The 23,762-nt window shown below is 32.9% G+C and overlaps 1 protein-coding gene and 1 long non-coding RNA gene across 9 annotated transcripts in view; one reads left to right on the forward strand and one right to left on the reverse strand.

The window, feature by feature from the left end:
- EEA1 (early endosome antigen 1) overlaps nucleotides 1–23,762 on the forward strand; it is a 114,304-nt gene that overhangs the window by 20,660 nt on the left and 69,882 nt on the right. For 4 of the 8 annotated variants that reach the window (XM_019710309.2, XM_019710307.2, XM_074325284.1 and 1 more), the window contains 9 exons: nucleotides 3,796–3,885; nucleotides 10,712–10,837; nucleotides 15,072–15,199; nucleotides 16,444–16,498; nucleotides 16,595–16,660; nucleotides 18,450–18,489; nucleotides 19,359–19,472; nucleotides 20,088–20,209; nucleotides 21,687–21,842. In XM_019710309.2, the coding sequence (XP_019565868.2) occupies nucleotides 3,796–3,885; nucleotides 10,712–10,837; nucleotides 15,072–15,199; nucleotides 16,444–16,498; nucleotides 16,595–16,660; nucleotides 18,450–18,489; nucleotides 19,359–19,472; nucleotides 20,088–20,209; nucleotides 21,687–21,842 (897 nt within the window). The remainder of the gene's footprint in view (nucleotides 1–3,795; nucleotides 3,886–10,711; nucleotides 10,838–15,071; nucleotides 15,200–16,443; nucleotides 16,499–16,594; nucleotides 16,661–18,449; nucleotides 18,490–19,358; nucleotides 19,473–20,087; nucleotides 20,210–21,686; nucleotides 21,843–23,762) is intronic. The other 4 variants (XM_019710311.2, XM_074325286.1, XM_019710310.2 and 1 more) reach the window with 1 other exon arrangement.
- Nucleotides 10,845–21,079, reverse strand: LOC141570066 (uncharacterized). The gene is made up of 3 exons (XR_012493875.1): nucleotides 20,397–21,079; nucleotides 17,581–17,637; nucleotides 10,845–11,050 (listed from the first exon to the last, which is right to left on the reverse strand). It is a non-coding gene; the product is annotated as an uncharacterized LOC141570066 (long non-coding RNA).

A 23,762-nucleotide genomic window follows, 5' to 3' on the forward strand; every position in this document is an offset into this window, starting at 1 on the left:
ATGAATTTTACTACTTTTTAAAAATTTTTTTTAGCAGTTTTGTTTTCCTTATTTTGTATCTGACTAAGGCTATGTAGTCAAAACGTTGTGTTCTTAAATCACTTGGAATATTTATTTTCTCTGTCTATACCACCAACGTGAGATTCAGTTAGGTTTTCAAAAAAAAAAAAAATTAAATTGTGGTAACAAAATTTACCATTTTTACCACTTTAAAATATACAATTTAGTGGCCTTAAGTCCATTTATATTGTGCCACCATCACAACTATGTTTTTCCAGAATATTTTCATCATCCTAAACTGAAACTCTGTACAACTAAACAATAACTCACAATTCCTCCTATCCCTTAGCCTCTATTCTACATTCTGTCTCAGAATTTGATTCTTCTAGATACCTCATATAGGTGGAGTTATACATATTGGTCCTTCTGTGTCTGGCTTATTTCACTTAGTATAATGCTTCTTAGGTTTATCCATATTGCAGCATGTTTTAGAATTTCCTTCCTTTTAAAGGCTGAACAATATTCCACTATATGTATGTATACATTTTGTTTATCCATTTACCCATCTTGGACATTTGGGTTGTTCTCATCTTTTAGCTATTGTGGATAATGCTGCTATGAAAACTGGTGTACAAATATCTATTCACATTGTTAGATTTTAACTGAGGTTCTTAATAAATGAGGATTATTATTAAGTAGGTTAGAGAACACAGAGGAAAAGCAAACTTTTCCCCTAGGATGGTAAAAAGTTGAGCTAAATGAAGGGTTTGATTTTGGATATGATTAATTTCAACTGCTTTGGGAAGTCAAGAAGGGAGCATTTGGAAATGTGGGGTAAAGTTACAGGGTGCTAAAGTAGGTCTCTCTTTTATAGTCTGGGGGAGAGATAATGGCACCTTGAGCTAAGGTGATGGCAAAGGAGAGGAAGAGAGGCTAGGTTCAGAATTTATGTCGCGATTGAGTTAACTTAGTGTTTGATATAAAGGTTAAGGAAGAGAGAAGTTTGGAGTGAAGGTTAAGGAAAAGAGGGAAGACTTTGGATTTAGGCAGGGTGGGTGTGTGGTGTTCCTATAATTCGCGATTGAGAATGCAGAAGGACTTCAGGTTTTGTGAGAAAAGATAATGAATTTGGTTTTGAATAAGCTGACTTTGGGGTGCTCTCAAGGCAGTCAAGTAGATATATTTAGCAGGACAGAAAATTATGAATTTGAAGGTTAGCAGAGATCTGGATTAGATTTAGAGTTTTATTATTGTCAGCATTGGGGGTAATTCAAATTAAGAGACTGAATGAGATCATCTAGAGAGTATATGATAAGCTAAGAGGTCAGACATGAAAGCTCCCTGGGAAGCCCTGGGCTGCTTTCCATGAAATTAAAAAAAAAATTGTCCTATAAAATAGTACTTGTCATTTCCAAATATACCTTCTCACTTTATCTGTACGTGGTAAGTAAAATCTTAGCTCTTCATAGTAGAAAAAGGATAGTGAGGGCCTTAAGAAATCTTTGGTTATCCAAGGATCAGGTAAAAGCACCCTTCTCAAGGTCTGCATATAGTAGATGACTTTTCAAACTTTTTGAACTTGTGAAAATCTTCCTAATTGTTTTTTATGGTGGACTGAGGAGGAAATAGAGTAACAAAATCAATGCTGAAAGTCTCAATTTATAAGAAATTCTTATAGATGTCTTATAAATCCCCAAGGTTTTGAGGTTGTATGTCATTTAATTTCTGATATTTGTATTCTTTCCAGTTTCAGAAATAATTTTGGTAAATATAAATATTTATATTTAGTATCCTACAACCATGTTGTTGTTTTTTTCCCAAAGAATTTTGCAAAAGCAAAAAATTATTTTTCGTTAACTCACCTTTTTCTGGGAATTAATTCATTATTAACTCAACTTTGGCTGGGTTGCTTTGTTTGCTATCTAGTTTCAGCTAGAGTAGTATGGGTTATGTGTTTGCTTATTAAGCATTTTTTTATGGCTTTTCTATGGGCAGAGACTGTTCTAGTTATCATTTTAGTCAGTTTTAGTGCTTTGAAGTTAGGTAAGATTTAAAGGTGAGATTCTTTATCTTGAGTAGCAGTTAGGTTGTGAAACTGATTTGAGTAATTTTCCCAGGGAAAGTTTTGCTCTCTTCCTTGCTTGATATTCTTTGGAGTGAAGTCATATATAGAGTTGGGGTCGAGATGGGATGTTGAGAATTTGGAAACTCTGACTCAGTATATCACCAGCTATCAGAAAGACTTGTTATTTATCTCTATATATTTGTTTTTTATATGCTGCTAGAGGTTTGTTGTGTTTCTGTTTTTCCTCTACTATTAGATTAATATTTTCAATCAAGTAGCTATTTCAAGACGTAGCTATTGGTTACTTGGGATTACAGCAGTACAATTATGATTCTCACATGTAGATTATTTAATTGTATTCAGTATACAAGTAGTGTGAAGTAGATAAATTATGTATTTCAAAGAAACTTCATGTTTTTAAAACTTCTATGATAGTGATATTTTCTTTCAAGATATAGTAAACAATAACTTTTTTGTTTTCTTGTTTTTGCCCAGTAAAGTGCTGTTCTTTCTTCAAAAGTTTGTATTTGATTCTTTGATAGCAGGTTGCAGAGATTCATGCTGCTTTTTATTGATCATCTAGTTGTTGATAGTATGAATCTTTTTCTATTACCAACACCAGGGTTGCCTACTTTGAATACCTCTTGGACTTATTTATGTCTGTTTACTAGGATTACTTATGGCAAATTTGTGAGAGTATTTCTGGTGATAGTAATAGGATTATTACAGATGTTGTCTGTTGAGGCAAATGTGAGGTGAATTGTTCTAGACCGTGGGTGCGCCTCTCAGTGCAGATGTCCAGCAGAAAAGCAGTATGCGTTGGTGAGTAAGAGACAGATTGCTTATGCTAAAATCCTTTTTCCATTTCTTAGCCATGTAACTTTGGGCAAGTTATTTAGACTCTACCTTGGCTCTCTCTTGTGTAAAGTGGGGATAATGGTATTAATAGTATGTACCATAAACGTTTTTTGACAGGGATTCTTGAGTCAGTCGTTGTGCTCTGACTTTTTGTCCAGTGTTTTACTAGATTTCCAATTCCTTTCAGGTGACTCCTATGTGTTAAGGAATGATAATATTAGATGATAAATGTTGAAGGGGGGAAAAAGACCTTTAACCGTACAAACTATATCTTTGGTGATGGAATATCACGTATTGGAAACAGATTGATAATGGTTGGCAGAGATGGTAGATGGATGGTGATTAGATAATGTGGACTGTGTTGGTCTTTTTAGCACCTCTCAAATCACTGTAGTTTAGCTGGTATAGTAAAGAGGGCAGTGCAGGAGGAATTAGGAGATGAGCATTTTAGTTCTGTTTTCTGATTTTTGTTCAATACAATCTTGAGAAATCCTTTAGCTGCTTTGAATCTCTTTTCATATATAGATATAACATTTGCCCTGCCTCTCACAGAGATGTCATTATGATTAAATAAGATATTCTGTGAAAGTGAGTGGAAACTATAAAGCACTGTATATAAATGTAAAATTTGTATTAACTTAAAAAGACTGAAAATGAGATAATGCATATAGAGATCTTGATACAGTATTAGGTACAATCACTTTTCAATAAAGGATAGCTAGCTCCTAGTAATGTTTGTTATTATTATTGAGAAAACATCTACTTTTCTCATGTGTAAGACTAGACCTGATTACTATTTAGGTTATTAAATAGTTTATGAATATATTGTTAACATCTGCTTTGATTTTTCCCCCCTCCTGTTTGTATTTCAGACTCCTGGGAGAGTTGGCTCTCAAGGTTCTGATTTGGATTCAGCAGCTCCTATAAACACAGTGGATGTCAATAATGAAAGCTCTTCAGAGGTATGAAAATAATAATTTGGTAATAAAATTCAACATTATTTCGGGAAAATAGTAAATATTTGGAGTAACGATTGGTAATTTAAACTTTAGTAGGAAAAGTTTTCATAAGTCTTACTAAGGCATGCAACTTTTGAATGATATATGTACATGCATGTTGGTGCTTAGTTGTGAGCATGAGAAAATGTATATTAAGGCTGAAAAATAATGTTGCTGATTTGTCTTTAATGCTAATGACATCTCAACCTAATGAAGCTTTAAAATCTGTTGATAAAGAATTCCCAGTTAATAAGTATCTATTTATGTGTTTGTAATATCACGGACTACTGAGCTAATGAAAGTTAGGTTATCTGTAAAGTTCATACATTAGTTGCTGTCTTCATTTATTACTTCATAAGAACTTTTATTTTATTTTTGATAGCTTATTAAAAATTAATGGAGAAAGTAAAAGAAGTCTAAAAAAGAAATAACTTAAATTTTTGAGAAATCAGCCTTTGTAGTTGCTTTATTATTATTATTTTAAACAAACAATATTTGCACGTTATAGAAAAAGGAGATAAGGAAAGAGAGAACATAAAATCACCCATAATACTGTCTCTAAGAGATCTACACACATTAGGCTCTGATAGTTTTTGTCAATTGGGCCTTTCTGGGTCCAACACTACTGTGTTTCCCTGAAAATAAGACCTAGCCGGACCATCAGGTCTAATGCATCTTTTGGAGCAAAAATTAGTATAAGACCCAGTCTTACTTTAATATAAGACCGGGTCTTTATAATGTAACATGATATAATATAATATAATATAATATAATATAATATAATATAATATAATATAATATAATATATAATACAATACTGGATCTTATATAATATAGTATAACACAATACAAAACCAGGTCTTATATTAATTTTTGCTCCAAAAGATGCTTTAGAGCTGATGGTCTGGCTAGGTCTTATTTTCAGGGAAACACTGTACCACCTACTGAGTCCCCTTGTCTTTGTTCTTCCTTTCCCCACCTCTTGGTTGATGAGTCTCTCTCTCCTGTGTATTTCTGGGTATATTTCTCTTTCTAACCATTCGTCTCTTTTTTTTCTTTCTTTGTGACTACTTGTCTCTTCATCCGTCTGTCTTCATGTATATGTATATTAACCATAATAAAATTTTACAACATTGTGAGAGTGAGAAAAAAAGTATCAGATGACCTTTATTAAGAACAAATTTAAGGAAATGTCTTTAAGAAAAATATTCCAAATTGTGTTCATGATATGATGAGCTCAGAATGGTCACCTGTAACTGTGGAAAGATATCTATTAATAATTGTTGATCTGTCAGACCAAAAAAAAAAAAAAAATCTACAATGGGTAGTGAATAGTGGTAATCCTGCTGTATTTTCTTATTAGGGACATTTTTCTATTCTCTGAGATGGTTGTAGTCTCTTCTCTATCCTCACATCTCCCGTATGTCTTATGTTATTCCCACTTCCCCTCAGTCACCTTCTGTGTCATTGAGAAAATAGGAACCATAGATGAATGTTCTCATTTCATCACCAAAGCTATTCTTTCATCTGTGTTCTCTTTCTTACTTTAGTAAATGGAAGACAGGTCCCTTTTCCTATCATATTTCAATCCTTTTTCTGGTACTCTGGATTCCATTCACTCTCATATTCTCAGTTTATTATCTTTCCCTCCTGCCATTTTAGTTTTTACCTATGTCATGAATTATTCCCATCAGCATGTAAATACTACTTTAGAGGTGCCACTAACCTAGGACTTAAATTAAGTTCTGTGCTTAAAATTCTTCAGACTACATGATAACATAAATACCAGCTACTAACCTAATTGAGGGCTATTGGTGATTATGAATCCTCAGGGGAAATTGTTTTTTCCATATGCCCAGTGCTAAGGTCCACACTTGTCAGGTCTCAGTCTCTCTCTCTCTCTCTCTCTCTCTCTCTCTCTCTCTCTCTCTCTCTCTCTCTCTCTGTCTCTCCTCTCTCTCTGGTTTGTTTCCCTTTTACCCTGAGGTTGGCTTCCCACTTTGAACAAACTCTAGGTTTTAACATTGTGCCCTTTGCAGCCATCTAAATGGAATTTGAAATATCATGGTCTCCAAGATTTTAAAGAAATAGCCAGAAATAAAGCAATAGCTTGCTTTGGTGCTCATTTATATCATGTTTTATATTTTATTATATATGTTATATAACATTATATCTATACTATATAACATTATATATGTGTATATGTATACACTTATATGTACACACACACGTATGTAGTATTGTCTTAGTATGTGTTATTACCACAAAGGTACTGTAGACTGACTTACACAACAGACATTTATTTCTCATAGTTCTGGAGTCTGGGAAGTCCAAGATCACGGCTCCAGCCGATTTTGTGTCTGGTGAGAGCCTGCTTCCAGGTTCATAGATGGCTGTCTCACATGGCAGAAGGAGTGACAAAGCTCTTGGGTTTCTTTTATGAGGGCACTAGGCCCATTCATGAGGGCTCCATCCTCATGGTCTATATTACCTCCTAATACCATCATGGGTTAGGATTTCAACATATGAATTTTGGGATACACAAACATTCAGTCCGTAACTAATACATCAAATTTATAGTACAGAATGTAATAAGTGATAGTTTATATTATTTATTTGTTATCAAGACAGTTGTGCAGACTATTTAGTATACTGTATTGCCAGAAGGAAATTTCTTTGTTCACGCTTTGTCCCTTTCCAATTTGGCTTCCGTCTTTCGTATGCACTGAAACTATTCACTAATGACCTACATAATAACAAATCCGATTTTTATTTTCCTGGTCCTTTGGCTAGAGAGAGCTGGCTTTTCTTTGGTCTTTATTTTTGGTAAGTGCCCACTGAAGTTTCATGTTGCCAGCTTCTCCAGCACCTAGTCTGGAATATATAAGGCAAAAATAAAACCCAGAGTACTCACCACTGTGTCATTGCTTGGGCCCTGAAATCCTTAGCTTTCCTTAGCTCTTTTTACCTTTCAGTCTTCTGATGTTTGTTTTACATGTAATGTCTAGGTATTTTAGCTTTACTCAGCAGGAGGAATAGGGAATAGTGCATCTATTCCGTTTTGTCTGGAACTGGAAATCTGCCCTTTTAAGAAGTTGGATTTATTTATCTTTTTATTATTAAATTGTAAGTTCTTTATTCTGGGTATAAGTCATTTGTTGGTATTTTGACTGCCTACTATTCATTCACCCCATTGGTGAGGGTTATGGGGATGGCTGCACACATACCCTTTTCCCCCGAAAATAAGACCTAACTAGATCATCAGCTCTAATGTGTCTTTTGGAACAAAAATTAATATAAGACCTGGTATTAAATTATATGACACGATATAATCCGATACTACACTACACTACACTACACTACATTACACTACACTACACTACATTACATTATATTATATTTTACCCGGTCTTGTAGTAAAATAAGACCGGGTCTTATATTAATTTTTTGCTCCAAAAGACGCATTAGAGCTGATGGTCCGGCTAGGTCTTATTATCAGGGAAACACGGTAGTTAACCGGACACTGGGCATGTGAGCTCAAGAGCAGTTTATTAGTCACATGTGCTCACAGGCCGAGGGAGGAGGACATTGTGTGCCATGCAGGGCCACATGAGGATTGCACTTGGAACAAAATGAACAAGCAGTGGCTGTGAGAGGCAAGCTTCATAGTGTCAAGAGAGTAAGGTGCCCCATGGTTTCTATAAGAGGATGTGATTGACTTGTTTGAATAATTCTGTGGGCTGGTGGGGAACTGAAACCCACTACTCAGGGATAAGCAGGCCCTTTGCCTGTTTCTTCTGAAAAGGAGGGTTATTTGACTAGAGGACCTTATCTGCAGGGGCAGAGTGGGGACAGGAACTTGCAGTTACTCCGTTTGAAACCTGCCAGTTTCACCACTTGGCAACGCAGCCCATAATACGGGGCCTTAATTTTAGGCCTTACACCACAGTCAGATCTATGTGATGTGGATATTTTCTTTGAGTTCATGGCTTACTTTTAATTTTGTTAATGGCGTTTTTGAAGAGAAGAAGTTTTTAATTTGGGGAAGTGCCATTTGTTAGCCTTTTCATTTATGATTAATAAATGAAACACATTATGGTCTAATGTGTTTTGGTTCTGTCTATGAATTATTTTGCTGACTCCAAGATTGCAAAGACTTTCTCCTACACTTTCCTCTGATTTAAAAAAAAATCATTTTAGGGTATAAATATAAGTCTGGGATTTATTTAAAATTCTTGTATATGGTATGAGATAGTGGTTGAGGCTCATTTTTTCCCACATGGATATGGAAACCACGTTTTTCCACATGGTTGTTTCAGTATGTTGAAAGTGTTATCTATTCCCATTGAATTACATTTTCACTGTTGTGAGAAATCAATTGACCTTATATGTGTGGCTGCGTTTCTTTGTTTATTCTGTTTCATTGATCTTTATTTATATTTGTTTATTTGTCAATCAGATAGTTTGTCTTCCAATTTTGTTCTTTTCTAATTTGTTTTTACTCTCACGTAACAGGTTCCTTGAATTTCTATATAAATTTGAGAAAAGTTGATAAGGGTTATATATAATCTACAGATTACTTTGGGGACTTAATCTTGAATCTTCTAATCCTTGCACACTGTATAATTCTATTTCTTTAATTTCACTTGGCCATGTTTTGTAGTTTTCAATGTAGAAGTCTTATACACCTTTTATTCAATTTATTTCTTGGTAATTTTTGTTTTTTCATGTTAGTGTAAATGGTATTGCTTCTAATTTTACTTTCCATATGTTGGTTTCTATGATATAGAAGTACAATTGACTTTTGTATGCCTATGTTTTATTTTACAACTTGGCTAAATTAGTTTATTCATTCCAACAGGTTTCTTTTTCTGGGGGGCGGATATATTAGGGTTCTCTAAAGAGAAACAGAACTAATAGGTTCATATATATGTGTGTTCTCACCATCATAGCATAATGGACAGAGCACAGTAATCACACTCACTAAAAAGTTTTTGAATGAACAATTGAATGATTTTATGTGGAAACTTACAGTGAAGAAACCAGAGTAAAGTGAAAGGCATAAATCTGTCACAGCAAAAAGATGCAGTATTGCCTTCTTTTATTCTGTAGTTCTAGCACTGGGACTGTGGATGCCTGAAGGACATTCCTTTCATCATTAAAAAAAAACCACACATTGAATTCATGTTCCTCACTTTCATCCCCTGGCTAATCTCCTTTAAGGGTTGTTAACAAAAGGAATAACGATATTAATGACAGCCAACATATTTTGTATATTTTCTTTGTTTGTACCAGGTGCTATGATAAGCACTTCACATGTATTATCTCGTTTAATTCTCATGAGATCCATCTGAAGGAGTCGTTATTGTTATCTCATTGAACAGCTGAGGAAATTGAAGGTCATAAAAGCTACTAAGAGGAGTGTGAATCTACATTCAAATCCAAGCCTAGCTCTTAACTGCTACCCTATTTTCCCTCCCTTTGGAACTTTCTTTGCAGTCTTCCTTTCCTTCCTGACTATTGTTCTAAGTGACATTGGTGACTCAGAGAATATCCTAGCCTCCCAGTTCTTAATGTTATCAACGCCAGTGGTCTTTAGTACCTCTTTCCTAGCTCTCGAGCTGTGGCAGTACCTTCTACCTTACTATTAGGCAGAATAATTTCACCTGAAATGTTAAAACCGTATCTCCCATATCTTCCCATAAGTGTTTATCCCTTCAAAAACTTTATCATATTTTTGCTACTTAACTGTGGCCTTGCTGAGTATTTCAGGTTTTTATTTCCTATCTTTTCTTCTAGTCTTTCAACCTTTCCAGGCTTCATTTTCTTTCCTTTCTAACCACACATTTAATGTCACTCTTGTTATTGGTGAACACTTACAATGTCTCAGACACTGTACTAAATAAGCATTTTACCTACTACACAATAACTCTAGGAGAATAGGTGCTAATATCAACCCCATTCTATAGATGAGGAAACTGATATTTAGCAAGCAAAGTGATTTCTTTAAGTTCATAGCATAGGTCGAGATTCAAATATGCATCTATTTTTGACACCAAAACTCATGACACTGTAACTTTTATAACCTATTTTCTGTCACCATTGTCTTCATTTTGTTTATTTTTCCCGATACTGTTAATTCCTCTGTTATCTTGTCCTTCTACTGTTTCTCTCTAACAAAACCCCAAACCCTAGATCACTGTAACAGCCCACATTTTAAAATAATGCTATTGTTAGGTATAGAGAATTTGGGAGATTGTTTTAAGATGATATTATTTGGCTCAGAAAAGTAGAAAGAAGGGTCACCTACTGGGAATTATGGGTGTGGGCAAGAATGGCATCTCAGGCTAGTGAAGTATTGTGAAAAATAAAAATTGCTTTCATTATAAGAAATTTTATTTAGAATATTATATCACATAAAGGTATTTGTTAAACCTACTAATCATTTCTTGATCTAAAATAAAAGCTAACTTGCTAATATTAATAATAACTCTCAGATAAGTAAGGATAAAGTGTCATAAACAAAAATAATAATAATAATCCAACTAAAGCAACTGATTACTATAATTAAAAAAAATGAACCAATGGGAATTCACAGCATGAAAACTAATTTTAGAAGTCCTACTTTGGATAGATCTTTCACCTTTTGTACAGTTGCTACCTGAATTATTTCCTTTATATATCTAAAAGAGACATACTAATTATTTTCCTTATGTCTATTTTCATTGTCTGTATTTTGTCTTATAAATAACTTTTTATGTACATCCTCCTAAAAGTTGTTATTTCACAGGGTTTCATCTGTCCATTATGTATGAAAAGATGTATAACTCCTATTGATTTGTCGGAGCATTACCAGAAAGTGCACGCTGAAAATGAAACAAGAGGACAGGAACTTCTTAATAACGCCAGTGTTACTGTGGGTCCTGTATATTTTGTTTTAGCAGCTTGGTTATGGGTTGCTTAAAATAGCTCTATTTTTCCTTGCTTTGGTGTTGCTTACCTTTTCATGCTACAAGGGAATATGGATTGCTTTAATTATGCATGCTTTAAGGAAAGTTCAAAAAGGAGAAGAAGCTCTTTGGAAGTCGGCTTGGTTTCTCTTACTGTTTGCAGCTGTCTTTTTGAGAATCTGTAAACAAATATAAAAGTTTAAGTTAATATCTTTGCATAAATTTTGTCATGAAATTTATAATATAATGTGAATGATATGTTATTTCAACATTTGTAAGTTATATCTTTATTACATAGGTAATGTTTTACTAATGAATGCATTAAAATGCTTTAGTTTAAAATGCTTTACTTTACATAGAAAGAGGACTTTACATGTGAACTCTTACTGTCTTTATTTGGGAAAATATACGGCATTAAAACCTGGATCTCCCTCCGTCTCAATCTTTGTTTTGACTCCCCAGACCTGAGGGAGGTGACAGAATGACACACATTCATCATTGTTCTCAGTTGAGGAGAACTCTGGAAAACTTTCACTGGGGAACAGATAAACCAGACATTCTCTAGGGTGATGGGGAAAATGGTGTATGTAGGAATACATCAGTGAAACTAGCTGGAGCACTACGAGCAAAGATAGAGGCATGAAAGATTCTTGGAACTCTGCTTGCATTTTACCAGTCATCTTCCTTCCAAAACATGTGGGTCAACTTTTCTTCTTTATGGGTTAGCCAAAATCAAAAGTGATAATCTCACCTACAAGTCACTTAAATAAGAACTTCCCTTTTAATTCAAGAGACATTTGGTACAACTGGAATACCGTAAGTATCAAGTTAACGCAAGTTCTTAGCTGTAGTGGATCCCAGAAAGGATTACAGATAACTGAAATCTAAAAGGAAGGAATTTATTGTTTTTAATCTTAAGTAAACTGTGTGTGTGTGGGGGGGGGGGGAGGGAGGTTAGGTTTTTTTTGTTTTTTGGAAGTTAGTGAGAAATTTGGAATGATTAAGGGAAATAAATGTAGCTGGCTATTTTTAGTGTTTTACTGTTTGCTCACAGTACTTTTGTGGAAGTTATTTATCCAGCACTTCAATCCCCTTGAAGAACATTTAGAAACAATAGAGGCAGAATTTCTTAATGTCCAGAATTAGTATCACAAAGTCCTTGAAATAAAGATCCTGCACTTTATTCATGGAACATCACTCCGGCTTTTATTCTGAGCTTATTTTACTTTTATTTTAAATGAGTGATGTGGTTTTAATAAACTTTCCCCTAATATACCCTTCCTATCGATAGCAGGCTAATATTGCTGGAAATACAAGGTGTGATAAAAAAATATGGTGAATGCTGCTGCTCGTAACATCAAGGTGATATCAATTGTGTTTTTTGACCTTGATGGAATTGTGTGAGCTGAGTTTGTACTCAGGAACACTACGGTGAACTCTGAATATTATAAGGGCTTATTAGAGCGCTTAAGAAATGATGTGCGTAGAGAATGGCCTGAGAAATGGGCAAAGAGTTTCATCCTCCATCATGACAATGCTCCCTGTCACAAATAGCTTCTGGTATGGTAATTTCTGTCAAATAAAAACATTACAGTGTGTCCTCATCCACCTTATCCACCACATTTGGCACCATGCGACTTCTGGCTTTTCCCCAAAGTCAAAATGATTCAGGACATCAAGGCAGCCACAGCAGCACAGCTAAAGACACTCATGAAAGAGGACTTCCAGAAGTGCTTCAGAAAGTGGCAAGAATGATGGGATAAGTGTGTTTGAAATGAGGGGGAGCATTTTGAGGGGGATTAATGGCAATGTGTCTTTTACTGTAATAAATATTTTTAAATTTAAACATTCACCATATTTTTTGATCACACCTCGTAGCATGCAAATAATTCTTAGAAATCATTGTTGAATGACAAAACAGGGTGTAGGAAAAACTATAAAATGTGGGTACAGGAATTAAAGAGGTTTGCCAGAATTAATAGAGTGGATGATACCCAAATCAGTGATTAATATTTATGCCTCTGAGACATCAAGCAAAGGGTTAGTATCATCTATATAAGAAGGTGAGAAAATTTTTACATTTTAGAAAATTTCATTTTTATTACTGATGTCTCAAAATTGGAGTTTTATTTTAACGTGCAAGCTCTAATCACATGGAAAACTCACTTAGGGAAATTTTTACAACTACATATTACTGCATTTCTAAAATTTCTCTTTAGGGATGGATGAATCAGGTCTTTCTAGACCATTAACCTGGTAATATTTAGAAACTTTAAGATTGTATGGCATACCTTAATGTGATCATAAGCTTTCTGGCATCCCTAGGTACCTAGAGCGAAAACTTGGAAGTAGGTAAAATAGTCAAAAAGCCAAAGTTGTGAAAAGTAAATAATGTCATCGGGATGTGGAGTCCTCTGAACGCTATAATTTGCCTTCCATGTATTAGCAGAAGTTGAGACACAACAGACTGAATGTTCTAGGAGTTCATGTATGGTTGCACTAAAAGCATGTCAAATAGTGTGGTATAACCATTACTAAACAGAAGTTATTAGAATGCCAAATTAAGCATAATGTAGAGCCATTATGAAAAATGATGGTAGGTAAGAGGTGGTTTTGAAGAAAGAACATAACACAGACTGGGAACATTCATTCATTCAGAAGACAGTGCTAAGTACCAAATACCTCTGCAGCCTTGTGACATGATTCTGATATCCAGAGGCACATCCTCCGTACAACTGCCTTTGCTCATTTCAGGAATTTCGTATGGGGTCACTGCATTCATTCACATGTGGCCCTGCCCTCATCCTGGCTCTGTGACCACAGCACATCTCTGTATCCCACATACAGCACAACTGTGTTTCATACCTCTTCCTAATTCTTTGTTCATACTCCTCCATTTGTTTTAGAATGCCTTTCTTTTACTTCTCACAAGTAATCGTCCGCTCATTCCAATGTCTAGAATACATTACACGTGTATGTATGTGTGTCTGTGTATTTTTTGTAAAGCATTAATTGTTGCCACAGGCAGAGTTGGGTACCTCTTCTCCTGTGTTTCTATAGTTCTTTACTTATACTTGTGTTGAGACATTGTCTAGTAATGTATGTCTACATATCGGCATTGCCAGTAATCAGTGAGCCTTGATTCTGCCACATAATGTGCATAAATGATAAACGAGGATATGCTATTTGCATAGAACCCAACAAAGGAGCAGAATTCTTATTTATTTATTTTCAGTTTTTACATGTTCAGAGCACTTTATTGCTTAGCTCAGTCTTTCCCTGGAAAGGTTTGATAATCTGCAAGCTGTTAAAACTCTTCTGTTTTTTTCACCAAATTCTGTAGTGCCGGGTCCATTAATAATTCATGAAATAAATACACAATGAAGAAAATAGATGGTATGTTAAAATTCTGTGTTAGTCATTAGGGAAACAAATGAAAAGCTCCAGTGTATTGTGTATTATAATGGACGTAGAAACTTGACAAGCTAATGAGGCTAGTCCTAGAGATAAGCAGTATATGCAAAGGCACAGAAATGTGAGGTATTATGGTTTAGGGAAACATAGGTGCATGTTGTATATGGAGAGTGAAGTGTCAAGAGATCATTGGGAGAATAGTCATGCAGGACTGTGTATGCCGTAACCATATAATAATTCTGGGATTATTTCTAAGTTTTTTATGTTTTATGGCACTGTATATTAATTTTAGGCTTTTACAAAAGTGTTAATCTTAAGTTAGCAAGGAAATTTACTTCTCAACCATTGTAAATACTCTGTGATAATTATGAGTTATATAGTATATTACCTTTTTCCTCAGTGATCAGAATCCTATGAAGTAGGTTGGATTATTTTACTAATGGGCTTATCTAGAGAGAGGGAGGCTCTGATGGCAAATCTTCTCAACTCGTCCCCTAGATTAGAATGAACTTCTGAGATTAGAATTGTATACTAGAGCCATTAATTTTATTCAACCTAAAAGATGGTTGTAAGGGTTTTCTTCATCTTTTATAAACTCCATGCTGAATAGACTGTGATGAACCTTTGTACAATACCAGAATTTGGGATTCATACCATAAATTATAATTTACTTAATGGCATCATTAAGTGAATAAGACACTTGACCGTATTTCATAATATGCAAATTATTATTTTGTAATATTAAGTACAATTTTGAAACCTTTTTCTCTGTTTTCCTCCCTATAGGGTTTCATATGTCCCCAGTGTATGAAATCTCTTGGATCTGCTGATGAACTTTTCAAACACTATGAGGCCGTTCATGATGCTGGTAATGATTCGAGTCATGGAGGAGAGGCTCACCTTGCTCTGAAGCGGTACAGTATAACAGTTTTGAACTGTAATGTTGTTATGAATCTATGTAATATTGTTTAGTCATGAATAGTTTGGGAAAATAGTAGTATTTTTATATTACTTAATTTAAATCTGTCCTCATTTAGCATGACCTTCCTCCTTTTTCGTTATAATCTATTTTGTCCTTGACTAGCAACTATCTGTGCCAGTATCTACAATATGGTCCAGAAGTTATGTTTTCAATGAAGATTGTGAGTTATCAAAAGGTTGACTTATATTTAGTATATTCTGTTTAATAAAGAATTATATTCTTTGTTTAGAAGATTTTACAGTGAGTTGTTAAAATAATTCAGTCAAGAATTAAAATTTAACAATTATTTAAAAAATTTTTCTTTTATAATCACCAATATACCAAGAAGCGCACATACACATTCTGCTTCTTGGCAATTTTGTCTGATCATTTTAAGAATTAAATTAAACTAAAATACAATTACTTAGAACAGCATGCAACAATATAACTTTGCTTTGCTTTTGTAATTGGTGAGAACCCCCAATATGACATTCTGAGCTAAAGTATGAGGTAAGATGCCTTGGGGTCTTAAAGGGAAGGAAGGTCATTCACAGGATTTTACTATTCGTAAAATTTTTTTTCATGCTTTACTTAAAAAAAAAAAAAAAAAAGCCTGTTTGGTTAATCTACTATAATACAAAGAACACCACATAAAGAAAAATACATTGTGATCACATAACTGTAGTGTTTATGTGTGAGTTAATAATTTTGGGTACAATCTTTTTGGCATTTGTTAAGAAATAAATATAAAATATGTACTGAAAGCACATTATAAATGTTTTTATATTTAATATCAATATAACAGTTGCTTTTTCAGCTATGAATTAGATGGTGCCCAATATATGAACTTTCAACATAAAATCATCCACAGTGTATCCTTGTTTTTGCTTAACTTTTCATTTAATGTTTAACTCACCAAGGTCTTGCTTTTGACCTGCCATTATCCTGAAACTGCTTCTTCAAAGATCAAGAGTAACCTGGATCATTTTCAGTTCTTATTGTGTGGGAGGAAGAAATTTTCCTTTACCCTCCTAGGTTCTTTCTTTGGTCTAATAATTAAGTCAACATGAGACAGATTGACAGGAGAAAACTAAAATATAAATATACAGTCACTAGCCATTATTTGTTAAGAGACCAGGTTGTTAATTAAAGAACACTAACTATTAATTCTCTCCCCACCCCACCATATATATTTAGAGATGATATAACACTACTTAGACAAGAGGTCCAAGATCTGCAGGCTTCACTTAAGGTAAGGATAAAAACAATTTATTTGTTTATTTTCAGTGTTTCAGGTAATATATTTTCTGAACTTTGCTAATTAAAAATCTTTTTTTTTTCCCTTTAGGAAGAAAAATGGTACTCAGAAGAATTAAAGAAAGAATTAGAAAAATTTCAAGGGCTGCAGCATCAAGTAATTGTTTTTAAATACTTGAATTGTGTTTATTAGTTGTTTATTTTCATTGTTGAAAACTAAGCATAACAATGTTTTTTGTAAGCAGGTGGCCTGATATAAATAACTTACTAATTTGTTTCCTGTGTTGAATAGCCTACAGTGTATATATCCTTTGTAATTCTAATGAAGGCAAACAAATATATGGGAATCTAAAATGTAACTTCTTAAAGGTGCTCCATTAAAAATCAGTTACCTGTGGATTGTTTTTTTATACCAGGCTACATTATTTTATTCTAACAATGTATGTAAATAGTTAAAAAATATAGATTCAAACACAATAGTGAAACTCTTCAAAGCATTCGTGGTTATGACAAGTTGGAAGTGACTAAAATTTGTAGGGAAAGAACATTATTAACTATTATGAACTATTATAGTGGAAATTGTTTGAAAACAAGGGAGAACTGTTTTATTAATAATGTTAGGTTTTAAAAAACAATAAAAATGTGTGCATACACAAATATATATATACATATATATGTGTGTGTGTATGTATGTACACACACACATGTATATATATATATATAGACACACACACACACACACACACTATATGACTTTACATAGAAATAATACATAGAAAAAAACAAGAAAACCACTGTGGTATCAAAAATGGTTATGTCTGACTGAGATTCTTTTGATATCTTAGATTCTTTTTAGTTTATTTTCTAAGTGAATATTTTAACTGATTTTGAATTTTCTTCTAAAAAAGTCTTTTTGCCTTTTAGTTTTTTCACCAAAAATTGTCCTTTGGACTAGAAAAGACAAAAACAAGTAAATGGATAACAAGCTATCAGTCTTATTACTACTTAGCTTCTATAACTGGGTTTGCATTAAAGAGGTTTTTAGTAATTTAAAATATTTATAGGTATTTTACTCACTTTTTACACAGATGTTATTAACAACCAATCACACATGGGCTGAATTATCTTCTGTACCTGAAAACAGAGAGGGAGTTGCTCACTACATTTGAGATGACTATTTCACATTTAATAAATTACACATATTCTCCATAGTGCAAGGTGTAAATTGATTTGTTAGGAGATTTACATTTGGGAGAAAGTGTGTTTGAAATATTGATGATTCTTAGCAATCAGTGTGTCCAAATCCAGTGTATAGGAAAATAAAGTCAGATATACTATGAGATACTTTATTAAACTCCAGGAGATATGTATAATTCTTTAGAATATGAACATAATGATGAGACAGTATATTATTTTGTTCCTAATACATGTTATGAATTAAACCTTATGGAATGTGTTCTTTGTTTCTGCTTCTTTTAATGATGATTTATAGTCATGAATTAAAAATTTATGCTCTTAAAGCCAAATTCTTTACTAGTGATGGTTCCATGCCATATTTATCTTCTGTAAATTTTCAGATATTATAGGATTAAATCTTGCCTGCTGATTTAAGTATTTCCTTTAGAATCTGTATTTATAATTATAATAATTTATATTTATTACTGAATTTATAAAATACCATCTATTGCAAGATACAGTAATTTGTTATATGTTAACACAAAAAACATTCTTAGAACCCAGTAAACTGCTGTTAAATTACTATGCCAGTCTGCCTAGTATTACCTTAGAGACCTGGAAGAATGTGAGTAGGGCAAAATTCAATTTTCATCAAAACCTTGCTACTTATCTGATAGAATGTAGCTTTCAGAGATTTTGTTGACATTGGCAATTATGACAGTATTGTCTTTTCCTCTTAATGCATTTGTTTATGTCTTTTTCTCATTGAGGAATCTAAACCTGATGGATTGGTGGTTGACTCATCAGCAGGTAATTTAAAGAGATATTTTTTTTTCATTTTTCTTTTTCTTCTTTCTTATCCTTTTTCACTTTTTCTTTTTTTCTTAAGCCTGGTATATGAATTTTGTTTTGTGGTTATCCTTTATGGCTCTAAAATAGCGAACAGTCAGATTCAATGTTTACAGTTCTTGTTACCTGTGAACTTCATAATTTAATCATCTTACTAAAATCTTAGTGTTTTCTTAGTTCATTATATTCTAAAGTTATGAATAAACTTCTGGAATATTGCATTAATATCATTGTTTAATGAAAAATTAAATCTATATCAAAGAATGATGTATTCTTTTTCTCTTGAAATAAGATGATGAAACTAGCATCTTTGTAACTGACTTCAACTGGAAGAATGCTCAATCAGTAATCAAAATTATATTTTGAGGTTAATTTCCCTCTGAATATGTTTTCTTAATGAGAATGAAATATTAGGAATTGATGGCATATTTTAATTGATTATTTTATTAAACCATTTCTAATTTCATTTCATGTTATATAACAAATTTTATCAGAGAAGCAGAATGTATTCTTTTTTGGTCAGTTGACAGATAGAATAAGAAAATAACTGTGAAATATGAAATAAAAATAATTTGTAAACAAATATTTATAGACTATTTGAGTGTGATGGTAAATATTCTTTTCATTTGTTTTAATGTTTGTAAATTATGACTTGCACCTTAAATGAAGCAGAAATGCTTAATTCTTGAAATGTGAAGATACTGTCCTTGTAATTTGTAATAGATATGTTGATTATCTTTAAATACTACAGTGATTATGATTTAAGTAATAACAATTTAGCAAATGTAATTAACATTGTATTTGAATAAACACTGTATACTTTTTTGTAGAACTACAGTCTTTAGAACAACAGTTAGAAGAAGCCCAAACAGAAAATTTTAATATTAAGCAAATGAAAGACTTATTTGAACAGAAAGCAGCCCAACTTGCCACTGAAATTGCAGGTATATTGAATTTTTTAGCTAATACATCAGTCTCATTACCTTTTTGCCATTATATGTCCTAGAAATAAACATTGTATATTAATGATAAAGCATTTGTTATAGACTATGGTGGTGATTACTAGAATTTAATAATGGAATTGATATATAAATTATTTTGTTTGTCTTCCCACCACCTTCCTTCAAAGGACTGATTTTTCTCTGTAGAATTCTTCTTGAATTTTAGAGAAGATGAATTTTCTTTGGGGGCATCTTAAAGGTTAACAAGTAACATTTTGAAGATGTTAAATCAGGCAGTATAGATTTAACATTTGTTTATACTATCAGTTACATATATTATTTTTTAACTGTGCTTTAGGTAAAATATTATATGTGATTAAGTATATACTAAAATGGTATTTAGTATAATTTATATAGACAAAAACATTTGATTATTTTAAGTTCTTTATTTAATGTAATCAGAAGTATACTTTTGTATATATTTATGGTTATCTAAGAAATGTGACTTTGAATTAAGTTATATACAGATATGCACTACTATGTACAGGAATTTATAAAATCGTTCTTCCCTAGAGTTAATGTCATGAAACTAATACATATATAACTATCTTTAATTAGATATAAAGTCAAAATATGATGAAGAAAGGAGCCTTCGAGAAGCTGTTGAACAAAAAGTGACACATCTGACAGAGGAATTAAACAATGAAGCAACTACAATTCAAGATCTGACGACTGAACTGGTAATTTACAAACCATTTTATTAGCGTTTCTAAATTAAAAATGAAATACATGGTCTGATGAAAATTTTTTTAAAGTATAGCTTGAGAAAAATGGAGGCAATAAATTCTCTACAGTTCTACCAGGTTTGTATATACTGTGTATGATTTTCTAAATCAAAATGGAATTTTATGATACATAATTTATTACCTTAACATTTTTGTTGTTTCTGTCTTAATATCATCTGTCTTTTCAGTAGTTTCCACATCTGCATCTCTGATCCTGATCTTCCCTTGCACTTCAGTTTTTTTAAATCCACCGACTTTTAGGATACTTCTGATTGCATTTCTAGCTTTCATTTCAAAGTCAACAAGTATAACATCAAGTCATCATATTTCCTCCATAACTGTATTTTTGTTATTGGTACTGCACATGTTCAGCACTCTACCCAGGCTTAACAACCTTGGATTTGTCCTTGACTCCTTTCTGCCCTATATTTAGCACTCAATAAATACATAAATAAATGAATCATCTACATTCAACCTGCAACAAATCTAATTATGTTTATGTCAGCTCCTCCTTCATTTTTCTTACCAGTTTCCTAGGATAGAAAATGAAGGAAATCACATGGTTCTCTGCTTTTTCTGTCTGATTTATTTCGCTCAGCATTACACTCTCAAGATCCATCCATGTTGTCACAAATGTTCCTATATCATCTTTTCTTACCGCCAAATAGTATTCCATTGTGTATATATACCACAACTTCTTTATCCATTCATCTATCGAAGGACATTTTGGTTGTTTCCATGTCTTGGCCACCCATGTGATTTCACTGATATGTGGTATATAAACCAAAAGCAACAAAAGAACAAGACAAACAAATGAGAAACAGAAACTCATAGACACAGACAATGGTTTGGTGGTTGCCAGAGGGTAAGGGGGGTGGGGGGTGGGGGGTGGGAGATGAGGGTAAGGGGGATCGAATATATGGTGATGGAAGGAGAACTGACTCTGGGTGATGAACACACAATGGGATTCATAGATGATGTAATACAGAATTGTACACCTGAAATCTATGTAATTTTACTAACAATTGTCACCCCAATAAATTTAGTAAAATAAAATTTAAAAAAAAAAGAAAAAAAAAAGAAAATGAAGGAATGTACCATTTATCAACTGATTGCATTTATCAACTGATTGTTATGACCGATGGGTGTAGTTTGTGAAGGAAAGGAAATTATATAAAACACTAACCATAACTGTGAATTTGCTGTTTTGCACCTTGAGTGGTAATACTATTAAATATGAGCTAGAGTGGGAAGAAAACAGGGAGAAAAGAGAGGGTTTGGGTGGGGGAGAAATTCGTGTTTGATATTTGTAGTTCAATAACTGGTATTAAAGATTGTTTTTATTTTTATTTCTTTGTAGTGAAACCATTTAAAAATGTGTATCATTTTAGTTTTTCATTGTCATTTTTAATTAACATCTCTTGCTTCACAGCTTCAGAGACCTGGTATAGAAGATGTTGCTGTGCTAAAGAAAGAACTAGTCCAAGTTCAGACACTAATGGATAACATGACCTTGGAACGTGAGAGAGAATCTGAAAAACTAAAAGATGAGTGCAAAAAGTTACAAGCAGATTATGCTAACTCAGAGGTAATGAAGTTCAGTGTACTTAAATGTGATTGGTATTAACTTGTTTATACTGTTGAGAGAAGCCAGGATTTGAGATTTTTCTCAGTGACCTATCAAAAGAGTATTTGCTTTGAGTAGTGTTTGTATATAGTCAATATGGTCTGAGAGTCTTTTTTATCTTTGCTTTATGTAGAGAAGAATGTTTGCATAAAAGAGTATTCTTCTGTTTAATAAATGATGTATATTGTGTAGTGATGATATTTAAAGTTAAATGTGCTCCAGGTTAGTCAGTAAGTGGTAATTAAGTTTATTTCAATTAGGTGTAGGGGTAAAAGAAGCATCTCTTGTGAGAGCCACAATTCTTGCTAGATGGTGTAAGCGTGCATATTTCTTCATAAGTCAGCCATTCCATTGAGTTGATGTTTGTTTTCCTGTAATTTATGTGCACTGGTTCCAGTACTCCTCAGGAATTACACAGAATAAATTGTTCTTCTTTTTTACATGAGATATTTGAAGACCGTTCATATTTACTGAAGTTTTTTCTCTTTCAGGATAAACATTCTCTGTTCCTTTTACCATTTCTCACATGACATAACTGACCTGTAAATCTCTTATATAATTCTGGCAGCTCCTAGACAAGCTCTAGGACGTGTAATAAATATATTTGCATAAAAATGCTAGCCTTCATCCTTTGTACTGTATGATAGGAGATATTGTTGTGACTACTATTATTTGTAGTTCTTAAGCTCCCTTATGTGATGTGGATCTCTGTTTTTCATATTTCCAGTTTAAAAAGTAAAGTTATAGTGACCTTTCAATTTATTTTTAAGCTGGTGATCTAAAAGGTGCTCTATTCATGTTTAGTAATGTATTGATGAACTATGGAGTATAAATGTTATCGATAATCCATGTCATCCTTTTTTCACTTCTTCGTATATCTTATCAATGGTGGAAGTTTATGGGTATAACATGCGTAACATGTGAGTTTATGATGCTTAACACTTCAGTCTTTGAAGTTTATAAATTTTAGGTCCAGATTTCCCAAAAGTGATCTTTGTAGCCCCAAAACACCTAATCCCACAATTTTTCAAATAATTTGAGGGAGTTCACGAAGTTACTGAAGACTGTTAAAAGCTCCCAGTGTATAATCAAGGAGAGGCTGATTCAAAGAAGTCTCATGAGGAAATATCCCGTTTAGGTAATGCTGAAGTAGAAATACTTGAACCTGGGTGAATCCAGTCATTTACTTATGTCCTTCAATAAGAATTACTTTTGATTAAATCTGCCTGCTAGCATTTCTCAAATTAAAAATATATATATACTCTTTTGATTAAAAATTCCTTTAATGTTATTTGAAATTTGAAAACAAATGCAATAGGGTGATTAAAATTGAATCACGGTCATGGTAGTTTTGGAATGTGTTTATTTTAAAGTGCAATCCTCTCTGACCTTTTCCAGTTGAGCATTTTATGGAGTTATACTTGTTATACAAGTAGAATTTTTTGAAGAGAAGAAATTTATATATTTACTTGTATTTTGGGAAAAATATATGTGGGAAGATATTTTTGAGTAATTTTTTATTTAAAAATTACTCTAAGTTTAATATGGAAGATTTTTATAAATTTATATTCTTATTGATGTAGATTAAAATATCTTTACATGTAATGAGAAGAGGTCATTTAAGATGAAAAAGATATAACTAGAGTTATAAAAGATTTGAAGTGAAAGGATTTAGCATCTTCCCACTTTGTCCTGTCAGAAGGAGTGATTGTAGGAAACAATGACTTTTTTTCCTCTAGAAAAGATCTTTTTAGGAAAGAAGAAAAACGGTTTAGAAATCTATTCTTTGCATCTTCTTTCAAGTTTTCATAAAATTTATCTTTTCAAGTGATTTGAAGTAAATTTTAAAATAAAGGGATTTATTCTTGCTGAAAATTGGTG

The sequence above is a fragment of the Rhinolophus sinicus genome, linkage group LG02 (assembly GCF_036562045.2).
Source record: "Rhinolophus sinicus isolate RSC01 linkage group LG02, ASM3656204v1, whole genome shotgun sequence".
NCBI lineage: Eukaryota > Metazoa > Chordata > Mammalia > Chiroptera > Rhinolophidae > Rhinolophus > Rhinolophus sinicus.